The sequence below is a fragment of the Mobula birostris genome, chromosome 25 (assembly GCF_030028105.1).
Source record: "Mobula birostris isolate sMobBir1 chromosome 25, sMobBir1.hap1, whole genome shotgun sequence".
Lineage (NCBI taxonomy): Eukaryota > Metazoa > Chordata > Chondrichthyes > Myliobatiformes > Myliobatidae > Mobula > Mobula birostris.
In genome coordinates, this window is record NC_092394.1 from 1,539,302 (window position 1) to 1,567,015 (window position 27,714).

A 27,714-nucleotide genomic window follows, 5' to 3' on the forward strand; every position below is an offset into this window, starting at 1 on the left:
TCTAAGCCTTCCTCTACCCCCAACCTCGTCCTCGTAGAATGAACCCCCTCCCGAAATTCCCTTCCCCCAAAATTCTTCCACTGTCAGTTCTCTTCTAAATCAGTTACTTTAATTTTCCTAGGAATCGCCCTGAAGGCAAAGTGTTGGAAACGGTTGGAGTGTTCGAGGCACCAAAACAACAGGGGAAATATGAAACGGGTCAGGTAAGAGAGAACCGAGAACTGAAATCCAGGGTGGAAGCCGAGAGGTCGGGTGCCAGGCTGGTGGACGTGTGGTATTCACGTGTCCTGAGAGCATGAAATGGGAGTACTTGGCCAGCCACTCAATGTAACCATAGCTGATCTGCTTTAGGTGTCATTTCCCCGCTGTACCCCTCCCTTAGTTCTGTGATCTTTCAAAAATCAGAATCAGGTTTATTATCACTGACATATACTGTGATTTTTGTTGTTTTATAGCAACAAAACATAAAATAAATATAAGTTACAATAAGAATGTACTATATTAAAAAAAGTGCAAAAAAAGAGCTAAATAGTGAGGTAGTGTTCATGGAATCATGAACTATTCAGAAATCTGATGATGAAATGGAAGAAACTGTTCCTAAAATGTTGAGTGTGCATCTTCAGGCTCCGTACCTCCTCCTCAATAGTAGCAATGACAAGAGGTGTGCCCTGAATGGTGAGGGTCCTGAATAATGGATGCCGCTTTCTTGAAACATCCCATTTGAAGCTGACCTTGATAGTAGGGAGGCTAGTGCCCATGTTGGAACTGCTTGATTCTACAACCCTCTGCAGCCTTTTCTGATCCTGTGCATCGGCACTTCTATACCAGACGGTGATACAACCTGTCAGAATGCATTCCACGGTACATCTGTAGAAATTTGTTTGAGTCTTTGCTGACATACCACATCTCCTCAAACTCCAAATGAAATATATCCACTGATATGCCCTCTTTGTAATTGGATCAATGTTGATCCATGTTGGGGCCTGGTTAGATCTTCTGAGGTGTTGACATCAGGGGTGCAGTCATAGCTGGAGCGCTCTGGAACACGTTCGGCCCATCTTTAAGAAAAAAACTGAAATAAGCAAGCTAATTAATTAGGTGCCACCCAGGGTGACTTGAGTATCTCAGAAACTGCTGATCTCCTGGGATTTTTACGCACAACAGACTCTGGAGTTTGCAAAGAATGGTGCCAAAAACAAACAAAAATCCAGTGAGTGGATTTAACATGATGTTTTTGCTCATGGAACAGCCACTCGCTGAATTTCTTTTTGTCTTTGGCACCATTCTTTGTAAATTCCAGAGTCTGTGCATAAAAATCCCAGGAGATCAGCAGTTTCTGAGATACTCAAATCACCGTGGGTGGCACCTAATTAATTAGCTTGTTTATTTGGGCATTTTTCTTAAAGATGGGCCAGGCGCATTCCAGAGCGCTCCGGCTACGACTGCACCCCTGGTTGACACCCAGGAACTTGAAGCTGCTCACCATTTCCACTGCTAACCCCCTTGAACTGGTGTGTGCTCCCTCAACTTTCCCTTCCTGACGTCCACAATTAATTCCTGATCTTACTGATGATGAGTATGAGGTTGTTACAACATCACTCAACCGACTGATCTATCTCACTCCAGTATGTCTCCTCGTCACCATCTGTGATGCTGTCAAAGACAGCAGTGTCATCAGCAAGTTTATAGAACAGTTTGAAGGAATTTATTTCCTCTTTTATTTTCCCCTATCATTCTCCATGATGCAACCTCCCAAACGCTCCAGAAGTTCACCACCTTCTGAATAGTCCATAAACAGCTCGGTTGAAATGACCACTCCCTAATCGAACTGTATCCCGCAGTTTGAGATTCGCCTATTGGTTAACCTCTAACCTGCTGTGGTCCCTTAGAATCTTTACTGTTTAACATTGAATCTGTCAGTGGGAGAGCATTTTGGAGATAGTGATCACAATTCTATCTCCTTTATTGAAGAGGGATAGGAACAGACAAGTTAGGAAAGCGTTTAATTGGAGTAAGGGGAAATATGAAGCTATCAGACAGGAACTTGGAAGCATAAATTGGAAACAGATGTTCTCAGGGAAACGTATGGAAGAAATGTGGCAAATGTTCAGGAGAAATTTGCGTAGAGTTCTACATAGGTACGTTCCAATGAGACAGGAAAAGGTTGGTAGGATACAGGAACCATGGTATACAAAGGCTGTTGTAAATGTAGTCAAGAAGAAAAGAAGAGCTTACAAAAGGTTCAAAAAATAGGTAATGATAGAGATCTAGACGATGCAGGAAGGAGTTTAAGAATGAAATTAGGAGAGCCAGAAGGGGCAATGAGAAGGCCTTGGCGGGCAGGATTACGGAAAACCCCAGGGCATTCTACAAGTATATGAAGAGCAAGAGGATAAGACATAAAAGAATAGGACCAATCAAGTGTGACAGTGGAAAAGTGTGTATGGAACCGGAGGAGTTAGCAGAGGTACTTAATGAATACTTCAGTATTCACTATGGAAAAGGATCTTGGCGATTGTAGGGATGACTTACAGTGGACTGAAAAGCTTGAGGATGTAGATATTAAGAAAGAGGATGTGCTGGAGCTTTTGGAAAACATCAAGTTGGATAAGTCACTGGAACTGGACAAGATGTACCCCAGGCTACTGTGGGAAGTGAGGGAGGAGATTGCTGACTCTCTGGCGATGATCTTTACATCATCAATGGGACAGGAAAGGTTCCGGAGGATTGGAAGGTTGCAGATGTTGTTCCCTTATTCAAGAAAGGGAGTAGAGATAGCCCAGGAAATTATAGGCCAGTGAGTCTTACTTCAGTGGTTGGTAAGTTGATGGAAAAGATCCTGAGAGGCAAGACTTATGAACATTTGGAGAATCATAATATGATTAGGAATAGTCAGCATGGCTTTGTCAAAGGCAAGTCGTGCCTTACGAGCCTGATTGAATTTTTTGACGATGTGACTAAACACAATTTTATATGTTTCTGTAAGATCTCCTCTCATTCTTCTGAATTCCAGAGAGCACAGTCCCAGTTGATTGTGGCGCTAGGCATAAGGAGTTCCTGTTTCAATGAGATTACTCATTCATCTGAACCTCAAGTGCGAACATGTATATAATAAAAAGCACAGACAGAGTTATACAGCATGGAAATAGGCCCTTTAGCCCAACTTATCCATGTGCCACCCAACTTGTCTTCAAGCTAATCTCATTTCTCCAAGTTGGCCCACATACCTCAAAGCCTTTCCAATGTACATACCTGTCAAGTACTGATCTGATTTTTAAAGCTGTTTGAGAACAACCCTGGTATTAGCCTAGAGAGTCTCTCCTATATTATCCTGGCCTTTAATACCAGTATATCCGTTCCTAAATAAGGGGCGAGGAGCTATTTTCAGCTCTTCAGGGGACTCATCTGTATACAGCTATAACAATGCCACCCTTTCCTAAACTTGACCCTCTTGCAGAAAAACCCAGTGTGCTATTTGCCTTCCCAACCACTTGTGAGGTTGCGCGTGTCTCCTTAAAATCTCCCCTTCATCCTGTTTGCAGATTATTCAGAGTGGTGGAAAGATAGAAACATAGAAAACCTACAGCACAATACGGGCCCTTCGGCCCACAAAGTTGTGCCGAACATGTCCTTACTTTAGAAATTACTAGGCTTACCCATAGCCCTCCATCTTTCTAAGCTCCATGTGCCTATTCAAATGTCTCTTAAAAGACCCTATCGTATCCGCCTCCACCACCATTGCTGGCAGCCCATTCCACGCACTCACCACTCTCTGAGTAAAAAACTTACCCCTGACATCTCCTCTGTACCTACTCCCCAGCACCTTAAACCTGTGCCCTCTTGTGGCAATCATTTCAGCCCTGGGAAAAAGCCTCTGACTATGCACATGATGAATGCCGGTCATCAGATTGTGAATGGTTCTGGAGAGAGCGGGCTGCTGTGTAGGAAACTCCTGTACTGGCAGTCAGCTGTAACTGACTGAGCTTCTGGTGTGCTTTCTCTGCAGCTCTTTCTGCACGGCGTGTTTGGTTACCGAGGAATTGTCCTCTTCCCTTGGCATGCCAGGCTCTATGATCGGGATGTGGCTTCATCCAGCATTGACAGGTACAAATGATCACCTTCAGGCTGCTCACTGCTTCTGCTAATTTCCTGTGGTGTTCCCCAGTTGGCGGCAAATGTGTAAGGCATGCTGAGGAATGTCTCACTGGTGGGCAAGGGCAGCACGTAGAGCACTCCTCCCTGAGGAAGGGTGACAACCTGGGGAGAATATGTAAGGAGTTGGGAGCCAGGAGGTTGGGGGGCTGCTGAAAGAAGCTCCGACCTTTGAATGGGATGTGTGGTGGGAGAAGAAGGTGAAAACTTAGATCTAGGGTTATTGGGGGAGGGGGGCCAGTAAGCCTGGATTTTGTGGAGGTGACTGGTGACATGGGGATTGCCTCTGAGTTTTGGACCTGCGTTCTGTATGTATACACTTTGATTGGCAGGATCAGATGGGACTTGCACCACCCTTGGAAACGGGAATGGAAAGCAGCATAGCAGTTTAAAAGCTAATGCCTAGCAGCTTCGGTGACCCAAGTTTGATCCTGACCTCAGGTGCTGCCTGTGTTCCCCTGTGATCATTCGAGTTTGCTACTGGTGTTTAAGTTTCGCCCCATTTAATTTTCCTGTCAATCTTCCCAAATTCTATTGGTGTAACAGAAAAGCAGCAGCCATCATCAGCGACCCACGCCATCCAGGACATGATCTCTACTTGCTGCTGCCATCAGGAAGGAATTACAGGAGCCTCAGGATTCACATCACCAAGTTCAGGAACATTTATAACCCCTCAACCATCAGGCTCTTCAACCAAAGAGGATAACTTCACTTGCCCCACAACCTATGGACTCACTTCAAGGACTCTTCGTCTCATGTTCTCAATATTTATTGCTCATTTATCTATTATTTCTTTCTTTTTGTATTTGCACGGTATATTGTCTTCTGCACAGTGGTTGAATGCCCAAGTTGGTGCGAACTTTCATTGATTCTGTTATGGTTATTATTCTGTGGATTTATTGAATATGCCCACAAGACAATGAATTTCAGGATTGTATATGGTGATATATATGTACTTTGATAGTAAATTTACTTTGAGTTTTGTACTTTGCTAAAGACTATGGTAATTAATGTACCAGCCTGAGGAAGGAAAGCAAGGGAAGCCCATAAAGTCATGAGGAGTCATTCTATCACAGAGTGATATAGCGCAGAAACTGGCCCTTTGGCCAATCTGGTCCATGTACACCAAGAAGGGGCAAAGATGTGACAGGTGGACTATAGTATAGGGAAGGACATGGTCATGCACTTTGGTAGAAGGAATAAAGGTGTAGACTATTTTCTAAACATGGAAAAAATTCAAAAATCTGAGGTTCAAAGGGACTTGGGAGTTCCCATACAGAATCTCCTAAAGATTGACTTGTAAGTTGAGTCGGTGGTAAGGAAGGCAAATGCAAAGTTAGCATTCATTTCAAGAGAGAAAAAAGAACTATCAACACTTTCTATGGATTGTGGGTGTTTAGATGGGAGGACCTCAAAGATAATAAGTTATGCTTCAGTTGTAAAAGCCCATGGTTGGACCCAGCCTACACTTCCCATGGCCTCGGGAAAGCACCAACATAATCAAGGACCCTTCCCACTAGAATGCTGAGGCTTTATAAGGCATTCGTCAGACTGCTCTTGGACTATTGTGGGCAATTTTGGGTCCCTACCTAAGAAAAGGTGTGCTGGCATTGAGAGGGTACAGAGGAGGTTCACAAGAATGATTCTGGGAAAGAAAGCGTTAACCTGTGAGAAGTGTTTATAGAGTCATAGAAAAGTTCAGCACAGAAATAGTTCCTTCTGCTCTGTTTGATGGCTCTGGGAGTTTAGAAGAATGGAGGGTATGCAGGATCTTGTATTGAAAGGCCTAGATAGAGTGGATGCGGACAGAATGTTTCCGATAGTGGGGCAGTCTAGGACTAGAAGCCACAGACTCAGAATAGAAGGATGTTTTCATTTAGAACAGAGATGAGGAGTTTATTTAGCCAGAAGAGAGTGAATCTGTGGAATTCATTGCCACAGACGGCTGTGGTGGCCAAGTCATTAAGTATATTTAAAACAGAGGTTAATAGGCTCTGGATTAGTCAGGGAGTCAAAGGTTACAGGGAGAAGGCAGGGAAATAAGGTTGAGAAGGATAATAAATCAGCCATGCTTGAATGATGGAATGGCCTAATTCTCCTTTGTCTTATGGTGTACTGCCCCATCCCAGTTAATCCCATTTACCAGTGGTAGGCCTGTAACTGTCTAAACCTTTCCAATCTACGTACCTGTCCAACTGTCTTGTAAAAGTTGTTATTGTACCTGCTTCAATGACTTCACTGGCAGCTCATTCCGCATAGATACCACCCTTTATGAAAAATATAAAGTTGTCCTTTGTGTTCTTCTTAAATCTTTCTCCTCTCATCTTAAACGTATGTCCTCTAGTCCTTGTTTCCTCAAACCTGGGAAAAAGACTGAGTGCATATACGCTATCTATTCTCCTCATGAGCTTATACACCTCTATAAGATCATCTCTCTGTCTCCTGCACTCCTAGTCTGTCCAACCTCTCCCTTCAACTCAAATCCTGGCAGCATCCTTGTCAATCTTTTCTGCACCCTTTCCAGTTCAGTAAAATATTTTCTATAGCAGGGCGACTAAAACTAAACATTGTGCTGCAAGTGTGCCTCAACAGTGACCTGTTCAACTGCACCGTGACCTCGCAACCTTTATACTCCTTCATCTAACTGATGGGGACCAGCATGCCAAAAGCACCTTCACCACCCTGTCCATTTGTGACTGCACTCATTCCCCAATTTCCCTGTTCTACAACTATTTCCAGGGCCCTGTTGTTCCTATCCTCGTTTGTCTTCCTAAAATCCAACAACTTGCCCTCATCTGAGTTAAATTCCGCTTACTCAGCTGATCGAGATGCTCCTCTCATTTTTAATAAACTTCTGTTCACCGCTGTTCATTCATTATGTGCCAGATCTCTGGCTGCGTGCCCAGAGACCCGAGTTCTCTGGGCATACAGCTCGGAAAAAGCAATGCAGCAGATTTTTAATACCGTAAATCAGCAAGTTGCTTGTTATGTCTCCCCTCTCGCTGTGAAACAGAGACACCTCTTTTTGACTTATTACGGAGAGAGACAGCTTGTGGTATGTCGAATTACGGGGTAAACGAGTAGTCTTTGGGGTACTGCAAGTCTGTGTCTTTATCGATGCTTTGGTTGGGGGGGTGGTTGCCAATACTTTTTTTGCTGGTGGGAGAGGGAGAATCATTGCTTTGCTACTGCGTGCGTGTGGGAGGGGGAGCTGGAGGAGGGCTTTGGGGTTCTAACATTTAACTATCATTCATTTGTTCGGCCACTCCTCTGTTTTCATGAATGGTTGCGAAGAAAAAGAATTTCAGTATGTATATTGTATACATTTTTCTGACATTAAATGTACCTTTGATGTTGTATGACATGGGCAGTCATGGTCTTTCCATGATCATGATTGTTCTTGGCAAAGTTTTCTATCGAGGTGGTTTGCCATTGCCTTCTGGGTAGTGTCTTTACAAGATGGGTGATCCCAGCCAATATCAATACCCTTCAGCGATTGTCTGTCTGTCATCAGTGTTCACATAACCAGGACGTGATATGCATCAGCTGCTCATTCAACCATCTCCTACCTGCTCCCATGGCTTCACATGACCCTGGTCGGGGGGGGGGGCGGGGGGGCACTAAACAGGTGCTACTCCTTGCCCAAGGGTGACCTGCAGGCTCATGTTGGGAAGGAGTGTCTTATACCTCCTTTGGTAGTGACATTCCTCCACCCCGCCAGCCAAATGTCCGCTATACCATCTACTTTAATGTCATCTGCAAACTTACTGCCTTGTACATTCCTATGGAAATCATCGATACAGATGACAAACAGCAATGGGCCCAGCATAGGTATGTAGGGAATACCGGTAGTCATGAACCTCCAGACCGAAAAACAGCCTCCCATCATTAGTGTCTGTATCCTACCATCGATCCAGTCGTGTATTGCTGGATTCCATGTGATGTAACCTTCTAGAGCAGCCCACCATGTGGAATCTTATCAAAGGCCTTACTGCAGTCCATATAAGCCACATTTATTACCTGTCCTCATCAACCGTCTTGGTTACACAACCAAAAAACTCAATTAAGTTCATAAGGCATGATCTCCCACTCAGAAAGCCATGCTGTCTACCCCAATCGACTCTTGTCTTTCCAGATGTGTGTACATCTTATCCTTCAGAATCCTCTCCAATAACTTAGCTACCACAGATGTTAGACATACTGGCCTATAGTTCCCAGGCTTTTATTTGCCACACCTCATGACTCAAAGAGCATCTGTTATCCTGCAGTCTGCTGGCACCTCACCCGTTGCTAATGACGATGCAAGTATCGCCACCAGGGCTCCTGCAGTTTCTTCTCTAGCCTCACATAGTATCCACTACTTTAGTGTGAACTATCCCAACACCTCCACACTTAGTTTTACTAGTTCTAAAGTCTCTATATCTTTCTCCATGGTAAAAACAAAGGAGAAATATTCAATACGGACCTTGCCCATATCCTACGGCTCCACACAAAAATGTCCTTTTTGGTCTTTGAGGTTTGCTGTTCTCTCTCTAGTTACTCTTTTTCCCATAGTATACTTAAAATATCTCATTGGATTTTGCTTTTCAATTTTATTATTGAAATTGAACATAGAATGTGAAAGCTACACACAGAAGCACCAGAAGTCAGGATTGATTTTAATAAAGTTATTGGATTTATTGAGTATCCCTGCAAGGGTTGTATATGCTGACATGTATGTACTTTGATAATAAATTAACTGAACTTTGAACCCGAGTCACTGGAGCTGCATAACAGTGCTATGCTGCATTGCTGGGGTCCTGGTGTCTGCATTCCTTCAGTGAACAGAACTGTTGCTTCAGCAACTCCAAGAGGCTGTTTCACTTCTAATTTTTTTCCCCGTGAATACAATGGGTTTTTGCTGTTTCCCAGCCTCAACTCAGGGATGGACAGATGTTTTCTGCATCTCAGTGGTGCTGCAGATGACATTGTGGTACTTGAGAGTTGAGTACAGTTGACCCTTGAGTTATGGGGGTTGTGGGCTTTTGTTCAGAGAAAATGGTCTATCATTATTTTCCATAATATGAAGCTAAGTCACCTTTGCCTGCATCAATAAATACAAGTTGAAAAAATGATAGTCCATTTATTTACTGTACTTTATTTCACTTAATTTCCATGAGAGTGGATTCCAAATGTCAAATCTTTGCGTATTGATTAATGAATTCAGTAAGACAGAATTTTAATTACCCAAGTGGCAATAACATGGCGGCTGCCTGTACTTAATTAAAAAAGAGTGGTGGAACTATTTAGTCAGTCAGGCAGTGTCTGTAGGGAAAGCAACCGTTAACAATTATGATCAAGAACTGTTCATCAGAACAGTTGTCTATTTTTATTTCAGATTTCCAGCATCTGCAGTTTTTAAAATTTATATTCCTTGCCAGGTTCTGGATATGAATTTAATACATTTTCTTTCACTTACTTGCAGTAAAACAGACAGTTCAGAGACCCAAGGTTCCAAAGAGGTCAAAGGCAAAACACATACCTACTACCAGGTGTTGATTGACACCAGGGACTGTCCTCATATAGTAAGTGTGAGCATTGCTGGGATAACGGTGGGCCTCACCTGTCGGCAGAAATGTGCTGTAGTTACAAAGCTATTTCTGGAATATGATGTGTTGATGAGCAAGAGGGCACCTCCTTTCTTCCCGGGCATCTCAGGAAATGACTTGTTAGCCCTCGCTGGCAGTCTCCTGACTCAGTGCCGAGAAACCCACCTTTTTCTGGCCTCATACGTCTAGGGTATACACACTCCAGTCCCACCAAATCTGTGAAATTGGCATGTCTCACCCACCCAAGCCCCGGTTCGTATGAATGCTGTGTGATTTGCTGCCCTGTTACAGCTCTTGGCAGGAAATAACAGATCGTACATTGCATACAACTAAAAGAATCTATTTATGAATATTAACTTAACTGAAGAGTTAGTAGAAAAAGGACCCAATATAATTAAATAGTCAAATGTGCACAGGTTGGAGCTCAAATCTCCCTAAAGTCATATTCACCGATCCCCAGTAGACTTCCCCACCTTGGCTCCGTTGAGTCACGGTCCCCACCGGTTCTCTCCAGCGTCTTCTCTCTTCATCTGTCGCCAAACAAAGACCAAGACTAACTTTCATGCTCCTTACAAAACCCCTTCTCCCAGTGTTCTCTGGAACCTTCTCCCAGTTCCACTATCCTTCTTGGATGACACACATTCCTAAGCACCCCTTATCTTCAATGGTAACCAAGTTCAACCAATATAAGTGTGAAATGGTTCATTTCGGTAGGTCCAATTTGAAGACAGAATATAATAAGGAAAGATGTTATCCCACAAGAGTAAGAAATAAGACCATAAGATGTAGGAGCAGAATTAGGCCATTCAACCCATCAAGCCTGCTCCACCATTACGTCATGGCAGATCCCGGATCCCACTCAACCCTGTTCACCTGCCTTCTCGCCATATCCTTTGATGCCCTGACGGATCAGAAACGATCAACTTCCACCTTAAATATACCCACAGACTTGGCCTCCAGCACAGACTGTGGCAGAGCATTCCCGAACTAACAATGCTTAGACAGCTTCTTCAATTCAGCCATGTACACTGAAAGGCACTCCCCTCCCTTTTAATTCCACTATGAAACCTAAAGGATTCTGCAATCAACAATGGTTTTTGTTCTAAATGCCCCTGCATTAAATTCACAATATCAGCAAAGCTCCTTTCAGCTGGTTTGGTGGGAACAATTAAATTTTTAAACAAACTGTATTGCTTTAAACCCAATATACTCAGCAAAACTGGCACTTGTTTCTCATTGGCTATTTCATTTGCTTCAAAATACTTCTCAATTAGCTCAGTATACATGAGCCAGTTGTCCATTGAGCAATCAAACATATCAGTGTTTCCAATGTAGCCAGCTGTTCCTGCTTTTTTTAAAGTCATTATCACCTGGTACTCACTGTTCATGAACCTATGAATTCTTCCATTTTCTACCTTTTTTAAACTTTGTACTCTTTCCTTTTGCAAAGAAAACATGCTGATCTGAAGAAAATAAAACTGTGTTGTGCTTTTTTTTTAACTTGATCATTGCTTGCTGTGTATTTTTTTTAACTAATGTCTTGCTACGCTTCAACAGGCAGGTGGTCATCTCAGGTTTGTTTTTAAAATACCTCATAATCATTGTTATGTTTTGTAACGCAAAAACGTAAAAGCTAATTGAAAAGAAAACAAGCGAACCAGAAATGTTAGTCTACCTTTGTTTTTACTTTAAGCATTTAACATCTGCAATTCACATATTTCATACATATAGCCATAATGAATTATTTAAACACCAAAGAATACTTAATCAAACAATATATTTACAATATTACACAAATATTACTGGTATATTAAATACACAATACCCTTTAATTTAATGCATGCTTTCTCTTCATGTGCCGGTTGGTGGCATAGTGGCATGAGCGCCGGACTTCGGAGCAAAGGCTCCCGAGTTCGAATCCAGTCGGCTCCTCCTCCTCCTCCTCCTCCTCCTCCTCCTCCTCCTCCTCCTCCTCCTCCTCCTCCTCCCCCCTCCTCCTCCCCCCTCCTCCTCCCCCCTCCTCCTCCCCCCTCCTCCTCCCCCTCCTCCCCCTCCTCCCCCTCCTCCCCCTCCTCCCCTCTCTCTCCCTCTCCCCCCCGAGCCAGTTTTCCTGCTGAGAATCTGTGCCTTAAATGCTGCAAATGGTGTATTAATGATCTAAAGGTTGACCATTGCTAGTTTACTATTGTGTCCCAACATGTAACTGCCGTGTTTCTATTTCAGTCTCAGAGGTCACAGACTGAAGCCGTGACTTTTCTTGCTAACCACGATGACAGCAGAGCCCTTTATGCTATTCCAGGTGAGTGGTTTGAACCTGTATCTATTCTTAAGGCAAGAGTCCGTGCTTTTGTTTGCTAAAATCAGTCAGGTTGCTATGGTTGGTTAAAATGCCCAGGATATTGAGAGGAAAACCACAAGGATAGACTGTGTGAGCACATGGACATTGTGGTGACCACATCATGCCAGTTGTGAGTGAAAGCCCTGATAATGGACGTTGTCCAGGATTCTACTTGCCACAGGACTACCTTGGGGCAGTGTCTAAAGCCCGACCTCTCCAAATGAGTCATCCACGCCAGTCTTTCCATTGTAAGGTCAAAAGTGAGGATGCTGGTCATTGTTCACAGTTCCATTCACTAGTCCTCAGAGTGAAAGGATCCTTTAACTCATCCGAGCCTCTCTCTGTCTATCTTTGGAAAGTAAATGAACAGTTGTGGAATAGTAGGAAAGTTACACCTAAGAAGGGGGCTATTTTGACTGATTGTTCAAAAGGACTATACCCAACCTAATACTTCCTCCCAATGTGTGTATATGGGGATTGCGTGCATATTCAACTATGTAAGTATGATGAGGTTTTCCATCTTTCACCTTTTCAGTCATGAATTCCAGATTCCCTTTCTTTGTCTCTCTTTCCACTGATCAATTGAAATCTGTGGTTCCCCCTATTTTTTGATTCTTCTGCTATTGGATACAGGTTTTCCTCCCTCTCTGTCTCAGGTGAATCTTCCTTCAGTTACTTCCTGCTCCGAAGGAAAGTACCCCAGCAATCCAGTTTCTCCACCCAGTTGCCATATTCCAGTGCTGATACCATCCTTAGGGACCTACAGGTGTTCCCCGCTTTATGAAAGTTCGCTTTACGCCATTTTGCTTTTACGAAAGACCTACATTAGTACCTGTTTTCGCTAACTGAAAGAAATCCGAAGAGGATTTTCACTTTTACGAAAAAAGCGCCCACTTTAAACTTGTGTTTACCCTGAGAAAGACTACCATGACCGTGAAGCCTTGTGCGGGCAGGTGCGTGCGCATGTGTGTACGTGCCGAATTTTGGTATGATTCGGTAGGTTTTTTTGGGTCTGGGAACGCTCAAAAAATTTTCCCATATAAATTAATGGTAATTGCTTCTTCACTTTACGCCATTTCAGCTTACGAAGGTTTCACAGGAACGCTCGACTTTCAGATAGCGGGGGAAACCTGTACACTGTACCCTATAGAACCGAAGTGTAGCATCCTTGCAATATGGAACTACAACAATATGTGGCACAACAATCTTCTGTTCCTATCTCCTGTGTCTCACTTCATATGCCATTTTACCCACTTCTCCTCTCCCCTTTATGGATATGGACATATTCCTATGTCCCGTACCTCACCCCATGTGCCCTTTCACCCATATCTCTCCCTTTGTGGAGGTGAACATGTATTCTAAGTGCACTGTTTCCACACATCCCCCAGTAGCTTCATTTATTGTACGTTCCCTTGTTTTGAAGCACCTCTCTAATGTATAATGTTCACTTCTTCAGGCTGAACTGTACAACTGAGCTGACTATTGATCTTCCCTCCTCACTGCCAACTACGCGGCCAATGTCTGGATCATTTGTTTGCCTGTTTCTATTTTATATAAGTATGAATCCGCCACTATTTCCTGTAAATCGTACAATATCTTTGGCTAGTGTTTTATCACTACTCTTTGTGCTTTAGTATCAAATTTCCTGAATTACCCTGTAGTGTGTTATATGAAATTTTATGTACAGTAATTTGTTACAGGGGGTGGGTGGGCTGTAAATTGAATTGGTGGGTGTAAAGTTTCTAGTTCATGTGCACAGTTATGTGGCAAGTGATTGATTCTGCCCGGAGCTATAGATACCATTTTTCCCACAATTGAAGCCCATAAGACACAGGAGCAGAATTAGGCCATTCACCCCATTCAAAAATGGCTGATTTATTATCTTCCTCAACCCCATAACCATTGACATCCTTACTAATCAGTAACCTATCAACTTCTGCTTTAAGTATACCCAATATACTCTAGCTGTCGGCAACAATGAATCCCACAGATTCGCTACTACATGATAACTCTTGCTGTCAACACTTACAGGCCTTTTGATGTGAACTTTTGCCTTGTGTTAGGTTTGGACTATGTGAGCCATGAGGACATCCTGCCTTACAGTTCGTCGGATAAAAGCCCCATCCAGCACGAGTTGTTCGATAGATTTCTCTCATATGACTCGGCAAAAGGTTGGTTAAAGTTTGTACTGTGTGCAGGCATGAGTCAGCTTTGCAGTGTTAAGCTGCAAGTTTCTCTGTTTTCAAGATGACTCAGGTTGATTTGTATTGCCTTTGTATGACTGTGAGGAAAAGATTGAAGCAAAGCAGAGCTGTAATAATAGACAATGTGGGAGGAAGACTGAAAGTGAGCTGGTTCTGCTTGGTTCAGATTGCAGATCCTTTGTCATTCAAATCCATGAATCCCATCCATTTGGTGAGATGAACTGTACACCTCACAATTAGTCACCATAAAGGATTTACTGATGGCCCATAGAAATATTGTGGGCCTAGGTTTGATCTTGGACAAGCTCCTGCCACGTAGGCCAGTCAACCTAATGCTCCCTACATTCACATTAGCAGTGTGAACTAATGGGGTAAAACAGGCCAGATCCCAAATGAGTCATGTACAGGATTGGGTTTAAGTGTGATGTTCCATATAGCCCAGTTACTTGATGCTTGACGGTGCCAGGTACCATAAGATATAGGAGCAGTATTATCGTCATAGTCATACTTTATTGATCCCGAGGGAAACTGGTTTTCATTACAGTTGCACCATAAATAATTAAATAATAATATGTAAATTATGCCAGGAAATAAGTCCAGGACCAGCCTACTGGCTCAGGGTGTCTGACCCTCCAAGGGAGGAGTTGTAAAGTTTGATGGCCACACCATCGAGTCTGCTCTGCCATTTCATCATGGCTGATCCATTTCCCTCTCAGCCCCAGTCTCCTGCCTTCTCCCCATAACCCTTCATGCCCTGACTGATCAAGAAGCCCTCAACTTCTGTGTTACATATAATCAATGACTTGGTCTCCACAGCTGTATGTGGCATTGAATTCTACAGATTCACCACTCTCGAGCTAAAGAAATTCTTCCTCATCTCTGTTCTGAGGCTGTGTCCTCTGGTCTTAGACTTCCCCAATATAGGAAACATCCTCTCCACATCCACTCTGTAGAGGCTTTCAACATTGAATGGGTTTCAATGATATTCCCCTCATTCTTCTGGATTTCAGTGAGTAGAGACCCAGAACCAACAAATGCTCCTCATATGATAAGCCTTTCAATCCCAGAATAATTTGCGTGAACCTCCTTTGAACCCTTTCAATGTTAGCACATCCTTTCTTAGGAGGGTGTGTGGGTAGGTGGGTACCAGTTATCTGACGGCTGAGGGTGTGTGGGTGGGTGGGTACCAGTTATCTGACGGCTGAGGGTGTGTGGGTGGGTGGGTACTTGTGTGAATGAACTAACCAGTTGCATCACAATCAGGTTTAATATTACTGACAAATGTCACAAAATGTGTTGTTTCAAGAAAATTGTAACTTATAAGAAATATAAAAGACAAATATGTTGTGGAAAAAGAAAGCAGAATTGAGGTATTGTACATGGGTTCATTGTTTGTTCAGAAAGCTGATGGCAGAGGGGAAGAATCTTTTCCTAAGATGTTGTAGTGTGTGTCTTCAGGCTCCTGTACCTCTTCCCTGATGATAACAGTGAGAAGAGGGCACATCCCAAATGGTCAGGGTCCTGCATGATGGATGCTGCCTTCTTGAGGCATCACCTTTTGAAGATGTCCTCTGGTGGGGAGGCGAGTGTCTGTGATGGAACTGGCTGAGTTTGCAGTCCTCTGCAGGTTTTTTCTGATCATGTGCAGTACCCTTCCATACCAGGTGGTGATGCAACCGGTTAGAATGCTCTCCATGGTATATCTGTTGAAATTTGTCATTCTTTGGTGACTTTACAATGGAGCTCTGCTTCATGCTGTGTTGGTTCTTGTAAGAGCAATGGTGAGAAAGTTGGCATACACTTAACTTTCTGGATGAAATGAGTTTGTACAATCATTTCCAGTGTGTTTGTCCTGAAGGAGTGAATTTTTGATTAAGCTGCTGCATTATTTAATCCTCAACCCCCACCCCCAGCTCTGCCATTTGTAGCCAGAGACACATTGCGTGCATGGCAGGAGAAGAACCATCCCTGGCTGGAATTATCTGATGTTCATCGAGAAACAACCGAGAACATTCGAGTCACAGTTATACCCTTCTACATGGGCATGCGGGTAAGGGTCACAGTTATACCCTTCTACATGGGCATGCGGGTAAGGGTCACAGTTACACCCTTCTACATGGGCATGCGGGTAAGGGTCACAGTTATACCCTTCTACATGGGCATGCGGGTAAGGGTCACAGTTACACCCTTCTACATGGGCATGGGGGTAAGGATCACAGTTATGCCATTCTACATGGGCATGCGGGTAAGGGTCACAGTTATACCCTTCTACATGGGCATGCGGGTAAGGGTCACAGTTACACCCTTCTACATGGGCATGCGGGTAAGGGTCACAGTTATACCCTTCTACATGGGCATGCGGGTAAGGGTCACAGTTACACCCTTCTACATGGGCATGCGGGTAAGGGTCACAGTTATACCCTTCTACATGGGCATGCGGGTAAGGGTCACAGTTACACCCTTCTACATGGGCATGGGGGTAAGGATCACAGTTATGCCATTCTACATGGGCATGCGGGTAAGGGTCACAGTTATACCCTTCTACATGGGCATGCGGGTAAGGGTCACAGTTACACCCTTCTACATGGGCATGCGGGTAAGGGTCACAGTTATACCCTTCTACATGGGCATGCGGGTAAGGGTCACAGTTATACCCTGTATGGGCATGCGGGTAAGGGTCACAGTTATACCCTTCTACATGGGCATGCGGTAAGGGTCACAGTTATACCCTTCTACATGGGCATGGGGGTAAGGGTCACAATTATGCCGTTCTACATGGGCATGCGGGTAAGGGTCACAGTTATACCCTTCTACATGGGCATGCGGGTAAGGGTCATAGTTACACCCTTCTACATGGGCATGCGGGTAAGGGTCACAGTTACACCCTTCTACATGGGCATGCGGGTAAGGGTCATAGTTATACCCTTCTACATGGGCATGTGGGTAAGGGTCATAGTTATACCCTTCTACATGGGCATGCGGGTAAGGGTCACAGTTATACCCTTCTACATGGGCATGCGGGTAAGGGTCACAGTTATACCCTTATGTATGGGCATGCGGGTAAAGCTGTGCGACCTTTACTGAACATGCAAAGTCAGGAAACATACTGTTGAGTTTAATTTCACACTTTGCAATTTGTGGTTTAGTATCACTCCAGCACATGGTTTCTTATCTTCCAGTGAAAGAGCTGAGGTAGGTGAGGGTGGACTGGGCAAGAGTAAGAGGACTTTGGGGAGAGCCTGCACTCTCTGAGGTAATTGAGGAGGCACTAGAAGAGTTGGAGAGGGCTCAGTCAGTTCACTGAGGAGGTGGATTGGGGAAGATGAGCTGAATTATGCAGGAGGGTTAGCTGTGATTACTCCAAAAAAGTGCTTGAGAGATGTGAAGAAGAGGGATAGGTGTTCTCTGAAAGATTGCCAGAAAAGCCTATTACCGTGCCGTATCTTTAAGTAAATAAATAGATCAGAGACTCTGCCACCAATGGGGACAGAACATGGTGACAGCACAGCTCTGGACCGGGGTAAGTGATGTAGTGGAGGGTGACATAATAGATGGAGTGGGTGGGTATGAGTGACTGGAAGGTGATGTAGTGAATATCTATATATATAAAACTCTCATGCTCTGTCTGTTTGTGACCTTCAATTAGCACAAACCGTGCATTACAGCGGCACTTTTTCTGCCTAAATCGAATTAAAATCCGCTAACTTACAGAATGCAGGCAAAGTTCAGGGTTATATATTCATATAAAATTGCTCACTCACCAAAAATCAACAGGCTGTCTTTCACCCGAGACCCGATTGGCCATCATGGAAATTGGGACGCCACAGCCCGATGCATGCGCACGGCCAGCCTCAGCAGCGCCTGACGATGCTCACAGCAGCCGCACCAACTGCAGCAAAAGGGCAGGGCTATCACGTCCATTTAGCAGAGCACCAATCACATCATCAAGAAGCAACAGCATCTTGGAGGCTTTGGTGTTACTGCTTCGAATCTTCTATCCAGCATTAGGGTAAAAATATATGGATAGCCTAATTATGCCGCGTGAAAAGAAGGGGGACATTATGGTCAAGAAGTGATGCCAAACGTCGTCGGGAAGCGGCAAGGAGAGGGAAAGAACAATCAGATGAGGCCAGGGCCGCATGACTCCAGGATCAAAGAGTCAGGACAAAAAGGATGAGAGAAGACGAGACAGAGGAGGACAGGCATGCACGTCTCCAAAATGACAATAGGCACAGACGGAGGAGAGAACAAGAATCCAATCAGGCCAGGGCCGCACGACTCCAGGATCAGAGAGAAAAAACAAATGGTAGAAGAGATGAAGGATGAAAGGGCTGCGCATTGCCAGAATGACAAAATCAGGCAGAGAAGGAGGAGAGAGGAAGAGGCAGAGGAGAAAAGGAAAGATCAACTCGAGAATATGAGGCACAGAGTAATTATTGCAAGAGATGTGGTCATAAAAAGTGTCCTTCGTTAAACGAGGAAGAGCAATATTTGTCTTGCTACACGTCTTTCTTCTTTAATACACTGAGTTCTTCTCTAATTTCCAAAGCACATCACATCATACTGCGCTATCTTTTCTCTCAAAAGGTGCCCCAACGGGTCACCCAGTTGTTAAGTAAAATACTAAAAGTAAGTGTGATCATGGTGAGCTGGTAGCAGGGAATGGCTGGAATTTGTGAAGCACAAAGGCCAGCAAATATAAACCTGAGATTCTGCAAATGCTGGATATCCAGAGTAACACACACAAAATAGTTGATGTCTTTGGAGAGGAATAAAGAGTCAATATTTCAGGCCGAGGAAATATGTTGCTGAAACATTTTATCCTCATTTCTCCTTGTCTGCTTGAGACGGTTTAAAATGTTGCTTGTCAGTGTATTTTTTTTTACTGTACAAATGTGTGGAGGCTCATTGTAGCAGCTGGTATTGGGGTGTTTGGAGGCACTGCCTTTCAGGTGGTGGGGCAGACGGACATAGACAGGTTTACTCTTCAGGAGTATGGTACCTGGAGCAGATCCTGCACATACATACATCCTCTGTTTAACCCAGGACTGGAGGAAGTTTGTCTTTTTGGTGCTAGAGCGAGGTTAAGGAGGAATATTTAATGATAGTCATACTGGCTCCAGAAATGTGCTCCCCTTAAATAATTTCTGCACACCTTTTATTTTAAATATATTGCCTGGTGGACATGATGTTCCCAAGCAGCTGAGCTAAAAACCTCATAAGGAATGTTACATCTCATCATTGAGCGTATACAGAGAGCTATGATGTTCCTTTGAGAGTAGGGTCTGGTGTGAAATGGGGAAGGTTGCTGAGTGAGGGGCATTATTCTATGTGAGTATCCTGTATAAAAGCTGCAAACTGGCTTCCAAGATATTTCACTTGCGGACATGTCGAGATAAGTATACCCCAGTAGCCTGATTGTTACGGCCCTGCAGAATGCTGACTCATTTTGGTGCTCCCAGTGCTGTAGTTTTAACAGAGAGATCTAATCATTCCTGCCTGTCAACCGGGTGGCACGGTATCATAGCAGTTAGCATAACGTGATTACAGTGCCAGTGACCCGGGTTCATGGTTCATTTTCTGCCGTTGTAAGTTCTCCCGATGACTGTGTGAGTTTCCACTGGCTGCTCCGGTTTCCTCCCTCCTTCCAGAGACTGGGGCTGCATGGTTACGTAACGGTTAGCACCACATTTTTAAACATCAGCAGTCACTAATCAGGGTTCAATTACCACCACTGTCTACGGAGTTAGTACATTCTGTTGTCCCTGTGATCTTGTGGTTTCCTCCCAGGCTCTGATTTTCACCCTCATTCCAAAGAATGGGGCAGCCCCGTAACATAACAGTTCACTCAGTGTAATGCTATTACAGCGCCAGCAAATCTTGTTCAATTCTGTTGCTATCAGTAAGGAGTTTGTACATTCTCCCCATGCCCATGTGGGTTTCCTCCAGGTGCTCTGGTTTCCTCCCATGGTCCAAAGACATGTGAGTTAATAGGTTAATTTTTTTTATTCATTTATGGGATATGGGCATTGCCAGCTAAGCCGGCATTTATTGCCCATCCCTAGCTGGCCACATTGGTGTAACTGAGCAACACGGGCTCTTTGGCTAGGAACGGCCCATTATTGTGCTGTGTCTCTGACTAAATGAGTAAATTAATTCATTCTTTCAATGCTTGGTTTAATTGCAGGAAGCACAGAATTCGCATGTGTACTGGGTAAGTATTGCTCAGTTTTCATAACAATCTGTGGTAAACAGATGTGTGATCTATTCACAGGATTAATTCTCCAAACAGATCTGTAGTTAGAAATGAAAATGAAATGGTGTGTGACTGGGAAGGGGAGCCACACAGAACAGGATGTTCTGGAGGTGCTGGGAACATGGGACCATTGAAAGTAGTGAGAGTGGTGGAAGAAGAGAGGAGAGGAAGGACAGGGAGTTGACAGGAAGAGATGTTGTGGTGGGAGTCTGACCTGGAAGAGAACTGAGTGAGGATGTGGCTCCCCTGTGGCTTTAGAGTATGTTAAACAGTAAACCCAAATGGTTTTGACCGAAGAGTGAAAAGCACTTCCTGTTCCTGCTGCTCATGTTCTACTGTACAATGTCACCGTCCCTCTGGGTCTCATATTTGGTGTTTTATGAATGCAGCAGCTGTACGCACCTGAAGTCTGATTGGCACGACCTCGCCGAGTGCTAACTTGTTGCAGTGTATACAGTACAGGCCCTTCAGCCCACAATGTTGTGCTAACCTATCCTTTTAACCTGTTCTAAAATCAATCTAACCCTTTCTTCCTTCATAGCCCTCCATTTTTCTAGCATTCATGTGCGTCAAGTACAGTACTCATGTACTTAATAGAGAGATCTGACCCAGTGCTGCCTTGGAACTAATGCAAACTGATGCTCTGCAGGGACCTCATCGCTGCACTGTCTGGTGTAGGGTGAACTCCGGAGGCTCTCTGTGACGACTGCTGCTGGCTGGACGGATTGGGAGGTCCAGCCGCTCAGACTGAGGCCCTGCTTGGCCAGGGTGACGAGTGGCGATGGGGAGCACCACCCCTGCTATTGACAGACTGTCTGGGTCCTATGGCCTCCAGCTAACGTAATTAATCCTGCAGTTTTCCCGTCTCCTTGTCCAGCTGCATTGCTCTCCCCTCCCCAGATGGAGACTTGCTCAATAGTCAATGTTAGACTGGCCCGTCTATCACTGATTACAATTACACTTTCTTCCTAAGAAAATATCCTGAATACTAAATGCACACAGAACACACAGACACACCTACACTTATGCGCACACACGCACGTATATACATAACCGCGCACACACACACACGCACACACATACACCTACAAAACAAGCACACACACACACACACCCTCCATCCAAGGGAGCCTGGGTTGCGATTCACTTTGAGGCCCTGATTGAGGTCCACAGAAACTGGTGGATACAGCCAGTCCTTCACAGGCAAAGCCCTCCCCACCTGTAAGCATGTTTATAAGGAGCACTGTTACAAGAAAGCAGCATCTATCATTAATGACCCCCACCATCTAGGCTCTTTTCTTGTTACTACCATCGGGCATTCAGTACAGGAGCCTTGGGTACCACACTACCATGTTTAGGTACAGTTATTAACCCCTCAAACACCAGGCTCCTGAACCAGCATAGATAATTTCACTCACCTCAACTATGAACTGATTCCACAACCTATAGATTTACGTTCATGGACTCTACTTATTGTACATTGGTTGTTTGTGAATCTTTATTTATGTATAGTTTTTCCTAAATTCTGTTGTATTTGTTTACTTTCCTGTCAATATCTACAAGCAAACAAATCTCAAGGTAGTTTATGGTGAGATATATTTCAGGGCATGAAAGGATACAGGAAGAAGGCAGGAGATTGGGGCTGAGAAGAAAATTGGATCAGCCATGTTGAAATGGTGGAGCAGACTCGATGGGCCAAATGGGCTAATTCTGCTGCAATATCTTATAGATGTACAGGTACTTTGATAATAAATTAAGTTTGATTTGACTGGCTGACTTGTGTCTGACTGACCTGCTTTACAGTGGCGGTACTGTATTCGGCTGGAGAACCTTGGCACAGAAGTGGTACAGCTTCGGGAAAGGCACTGGCGCATCTTCAGCCTCTCTGGCACGCTGGAGACGGTGCGAGGGAGAGGAGTTGTGGGCAGGGTGAGTACAAGATGATGCCCTCCATCAACCTCACCCTCCAGCAATCCCAGTGATTTAGAGTAACACACAAAATGCTGGAGGAACTCAACAGGTTAGGCAGCATCTATGGAGTGGAATAGAGTCATTGTTTTGGACTGAGACTCCTCATTATGACTGGATGAAGGATCTCAGCCCAAAATGTCGACTGTTCATTCCTCTATAAATGCTGCCAGACCTGCTGAATTCCTCCATCGTTTTGTGTTTATTACTCTGGATTTTTAGCATCTGTGGAATCTCTTGTGTTTATGATTTACGTTTTAAATGGTAGCTTGTTTTGCTGTTGTTCTGTTGTGTTTTGTGTTTTTCTGCTGTGGGCATGTTATGTTGGCGCTGGAATGTATGACAACACTCGCTTAGGTTGTACTGGCTATGCTTCGATGTATGTGTAATAAGTAAAATGAATCTGAAGGTTTACGTAAGACTATTTTTATCACCTGTCTATTCCTCTCCTTAGATGCTGCCTGACTTGTAGAGTTCCTCCATTTTGTGTATGTTTACAGCAAGATATTTCATTATTTTACACTGTGGGATTGTGTTTGTTGCATTTTCTAACCGAAAAGACCAGAGTTTTGAGCCACAAACAGGTGTGAATAGCTATGGTAGCTATTTGACATCCTGAGAGAATGTCAATGTGAATAAACACTCTGCTTCAGCAGGAAAGTGGATTAAAATGTTAATGGGGATACTTCACAAGGCTGTCACTAGAGAGTGGTTGCCCTTTGATAGCTGCATTGTTTTCACAAGGCGCTCTGAGTCAGCAGTCAGACCTGCCCTCTGTCCTTGGGCCTTGCAACCACTCACTTTGCTGCAAACAGCAAAGTGACCTGATTAGAAATAGTTCTGAAAAGGTTTGCTAAGGTAGATGTGGAAACATTTTCACTTACAGGAGAGCCCAATGCGAGAGGTAAGTAAGGTCAAAGTTGAGTTTAGCAAGTCCATGTTTGCAATGAAATACTTCCGAACAGCAGCATCACAGGCACATCGCATCAGATCAGCAGCATTCACAAGAAAAACATCAATGACATGTAAATTATGCAAGAGTTTGACAGGAAATAACACAATTAAAACAAAGCAAAATCTGTTTTATGGCAAAATTGTTGTACGCTATGTCAAGCCCCATTGGATTATATTTTGTGCTTTAAGGGGTGAAGAAGATGTGAAATTTAGTCCTGAAGGGGTTTAACACTTGGCTCTGTGCTGTAGTAATTTATTTATTTACCAGTCTCATTCCAATTTCTGAATGGTCTGCGAACCCAAGGATTGTCTTGTTACTCTTTTTTTTTATGAATTTTATGTGATTGCACTGCACCTACACAAAACAACACAATTCATGGCATCCAACTCAGTATGAATACATCTGACTCATATTCTCAATGCAAATATCAGAATGGTTTCAAGTCATATACTGTGTCCTGTGCTCCTGGTGTGCCCTCCTGTATATCGGTGAGACCCAGTACAGATTGGGAGACCCACCAGAAGAAATGAGATCTCCCAGAGGCCTCCCACTTTAATTTTACTTCCCATTCTCATTCTGATATGTCAATCTATCTATCTTTCACCTTCTCTACTATGGCGACAAGGCCACACTCAGTGGAGGAACAACACGTTATATTCCATCTGGGTAGCCTCCAATGTGATGGCATGAACATTGATTTCTCAAACTTCTGGTGTGGACCCCATTCCCCATCTCCTTTTCCTTCTGTCACGTTATCTCTTTGCCTGCCCATTGCTTCCCTCAGGTGCTCCTCCCCCCCCTTTTTTCTTTCTTCCAAGGCCTTATGTCTTCTCCTATTAGATTCCCCTTATTCAGCCCTGTATCTCTTTCACCAATCAACTTCCTAGTTCTTTACTTCATTTCTCCCCCCCCCCCCCCCCCCCCCGGTTTCACCTATCACCTTGCGATTCTCTCTCCCCTCCCCCCACATTTTCAATCTACTCCTCAGCTTTTTTCTCCAGTCCTGCTAAAGGTTCTCGACCCGAAACGTCAACTATACTCCTTTCCATAGATGCTGCCCTGTTTGCTGAATTGCTCCAGCATTTTGTTTGTACTGCTCAGATTTCCAGCATCAGCAGGTTTTCTCTTGTTTGTGGTCAGGACCCTCTTCCCAGAGTGTCAACTGTTCAACTCCATAAATGCTGCCTGACCTACTGAGTTCCTCCAACATTTTATGTGAGTTTTCAGTTCAAAAATGGTTTGAGAAGCGAAATAAGTAGTTTTTGACATGTTGCTGAATTGATTATAAGGCAGTTGGATTTTAGAACATCTGGGGAAAGATGCGATGAAATATTTTTGCTCTCCAGAAAACATTGGTGCAAAAGGATATGAAGTTTAATAATTTAGAACATAGAACATAGAAATCTACAGCACATTACAGGCCCTTCGGCCCACAATGTTGTGCCAACCATGTAACCTGCTCTAGAAACTGCCTAGAATTTCCCTAGCGCAAAGCCCTCTATTTTTCTAAGCTCCATGTACCTATCTAAGAGTCTCTTAAAAGACCCAGTTGTATCCACTTCCACCACCGTCACCAGCAGTGCATTCCATGCACCCACCACCCTCTGTGTGTGGAAAAACTTACCCCTGACATCCCCTCTGTACCTGCTTCTAAGCACCTTAAAACTATGCCCCCTCGTGTTTGCCACTTCAGCCCTGGGAAAGAGTCTCTGTCTATCCAAATCGATCAACGTCTGTCATCATTTTATACATCTCTGTCAAGTCACCTCTCATCCTCTGTTGTTCCAAGGAGCAACGGCCAAGTTCACTCAACTTATTCTCATAAGGCACGCTCTCCAATACAGGCAACATTCTTGTAAATCTCCTGTACTCTATTTCTATAGTATCCACATCCTGTAGTGAGGTGACCAGAACGGAACACAGTACTCCAAGTGGGGTCTAACCAAGGTTTTAGATAACTGTAACATTACCCCACAGTTCTGGAATTCAGCCCCACTGTTTCTCCTTACAGGCAGTGGCAGGAATTGAACCATTGTTGCTGGAATTGTGAAGCATTGTGCTAACCACTATGCTCCCATGCTGCCCCAGTGCATCTCTCCTGGACATGAAGCAGAGCAGACATTAGAAACACTATGTGTTCTGTATTCATTATTGTATTTCCACTATTACAGTGAACTGGAGTTGGATAACGTTCCGATGTGGGCAAGGATTCTAGCGCTGATATGAGCATTCTCTAAGTGTGTTTCCTTTGTCTCTCTCATTGTTTAGGAGCCAGTTCTATCAAAGGAGCAACCTGCTTTTCAGTACAGCAGCCACGTCTCACTGCAGGCCCCCAGTGGTCACATGTGGTGAGTAAGCCGATCACTGCAGTTGAGTCAGCTCGTACTTCACTGTTTTCTACTGCATTGCCTGCTGTCTATAAAGTGAAACCATTTGGTACAGAATCTACTCCATCCTTGTTTCTTCAGTCCTGCCCAAGGGTCTCAGCCCAGACTGTCGACTGTACTTTTTTTTCATAGATGCAGCTTGGCCTGCTGAGTTCCTCCAGCATTTTGTGTGTGCTGCTTGTATTTCCAGCATCTGCAGATTTTCTCTTGTTTGTGATATAGACTTGGTCTGAATGTACACATATAGACACATTAGGTCCTCTGTGTAACATGGCAGTTAGTCTGCAAAAGTTCCCGACGTACAAACACAGGGCTCTCTGCTTTTCCGCCTTTACCCTTCTCAGCCAGATGCCTGTAGTTAGGGCCATACAGTTCTTGGATTACATAGGAAAAATCAGCCAGGTCCCAGCTGCTGTACACCAGTGGGGCATCGCTGCTGCTGTGTGAGTCCGTAAATTAGTGGGAGCGCCATTAGGGGTCACGGCCTTTGGGGAGCACCATTGGGGTTAATGGCCCAGAAGGATGACAGTCTATGGGAGTCATGGTCAGACTTGGGGGCGCATCATTTGGGGTGACGGTCACACTGTGGGGAGCTCCATCAGAGTGATGCTCTGTGGGGGTCACCGTTCAGGGGTGCAGACTGTGGGGGTCACAATCTGTCCTTGGTGGGCACCTTCATGGGTGGCAGTCTGGGGGGTTCACACTCTGTGGTGACAGTTTGTGGGGGACACCATCAGGGCTGACTGTGATTGGATAGGTTGGTTTTTGATGAGTGCCATCAAGGATGACAGACTGTGGGGGAATGTCATAGGAGTGACAGTGTAAGGGGGAACGCCACAGGGGTAACAGTTCAGGAGCAACATTATAGAGGGTGACAGTGTAAAGGGGAATGCCATTGGGGGTGACAGTTTGTGGGGGAATACCATTGGGGTGACAGTCTGTGGGGGAAGGCCATGGGGGTGACAGTCTGTGGGGGAAGGCCATGGGGGTGACGGTCTGTGGGGAACACCATCGGGGTGGTCTGTGGGGAACACCATCGGGGGGTGGTCTGTGGGGGGATACCATCGGGGTGGTCTGTGGGGGGATCGGGGGTGGTCTGTGGGGGTTATACCATCGGGGGTGGTCTGTGGGGGGATACCATCGGGGGTGGTCTGTGGGGAATATACCATCGGGGGTGGTCTGTGGGGAAGGCCATCGGGGGTGGTCTGTGGGGGGGGATACCATCGGGGGTGGTCTGTGGGGGACTAGCATCAGGGGTGGTCTGTGGAGGGAACACCATCGGGGGGTGGTCTGTGGGGGATATACCATCGGGGGTGGTCTGTAGTGAATACCGTTGGGGGTGGTCTGTGGGGGGATACCATCGGGGGTGGTCTGTGGGGGACTAGCATCGGGGGTGGTCTGTGGAGGGAACACCATCGGGGGTGGTCTGTGGAGGGAACACCATCGGGGGTGGTCTGTGGGGAAGGCCATCGGGGGTGGTCTGTGGGGAAGGCCATCGGGGGTGGTCTGTGGGGGATATACCATTGGGGGTGGTCTGTGGGGGGATATACCATCAGGGGTGGTCTGTGGGGGGATACCATCGGGGGTGACGGTCTGTGGGGGATATACCATCGGGGGTGGTCTGTGGGGGGAACACCATCGGGGGTGGTCTGTGGGGGAATACCATCGGGGGTGGTCTGTGAGGGGATACCATCGGGGGGTGGTCTGTGGGGAATACCATCGGGGGTGGTCTGTGGGGGGATACCATCGGGGGTGATCTGTGGGGGACTAGCATCGGGGGTGCTCTGTTGGGGGATACCATCGGGGGTGGTCTGTGGGGGATATACCATCGGGGGTGGTCTGTGGGGGGATACCATCGGGGGTGGT

At 45.0% G+C, this 27,714-nt stretch overlaps 1 protein-coding gene across 2 annotated transcripts in view; it reads left to right on the forward strand.

The window, feature by feature from the left end:
• The window catches only part of poldip2 (polymerase (DNA-directed), delta interacting protein 2), a 35,667-nt gene that overhangs the window by 428 nt on the left and 7,525 nt on the right, over window positions 1-27,714 (forward strand). For both annotated transcript variants that reach the window (XM_072243547.1, XM_072243548.1), the window contains exons 2-10: window positions 122-203; window positions 4,007-4,104; window positions 9,617-9,716; window positions 11,964-12,039; window positions 14,142-14,249; window positions 16,196-16,332; window positions 20,470-20,496; window positions 22,342-22,467; window positions 25,730-25,809. In XM_072243547.1, coding sequence (XP_072099648.1) covers window positions 122-203; window positions 4,007-4,104; window positions 9,617-9,716; window positions 11,964-12,039; window positions 14,142-14,249; window positions 16,196-16,332; window positions 20,470-20,496; window positions 22,342-22,467; window positions 25,730-25,809 — 834 coding nt within the window. The remainder of the gene's footprint in view (window positions 1-121; window positions 204-4,006; window positions 4,105-9,616; window positions 9,717-11,963; window positions 12,040-14,141; window positions 14,250-16,195; window positions 16,333-20,469; window positions 20,497-22,341; window positions 22,468-25,729; window positions 25,810-27,714) is intronic.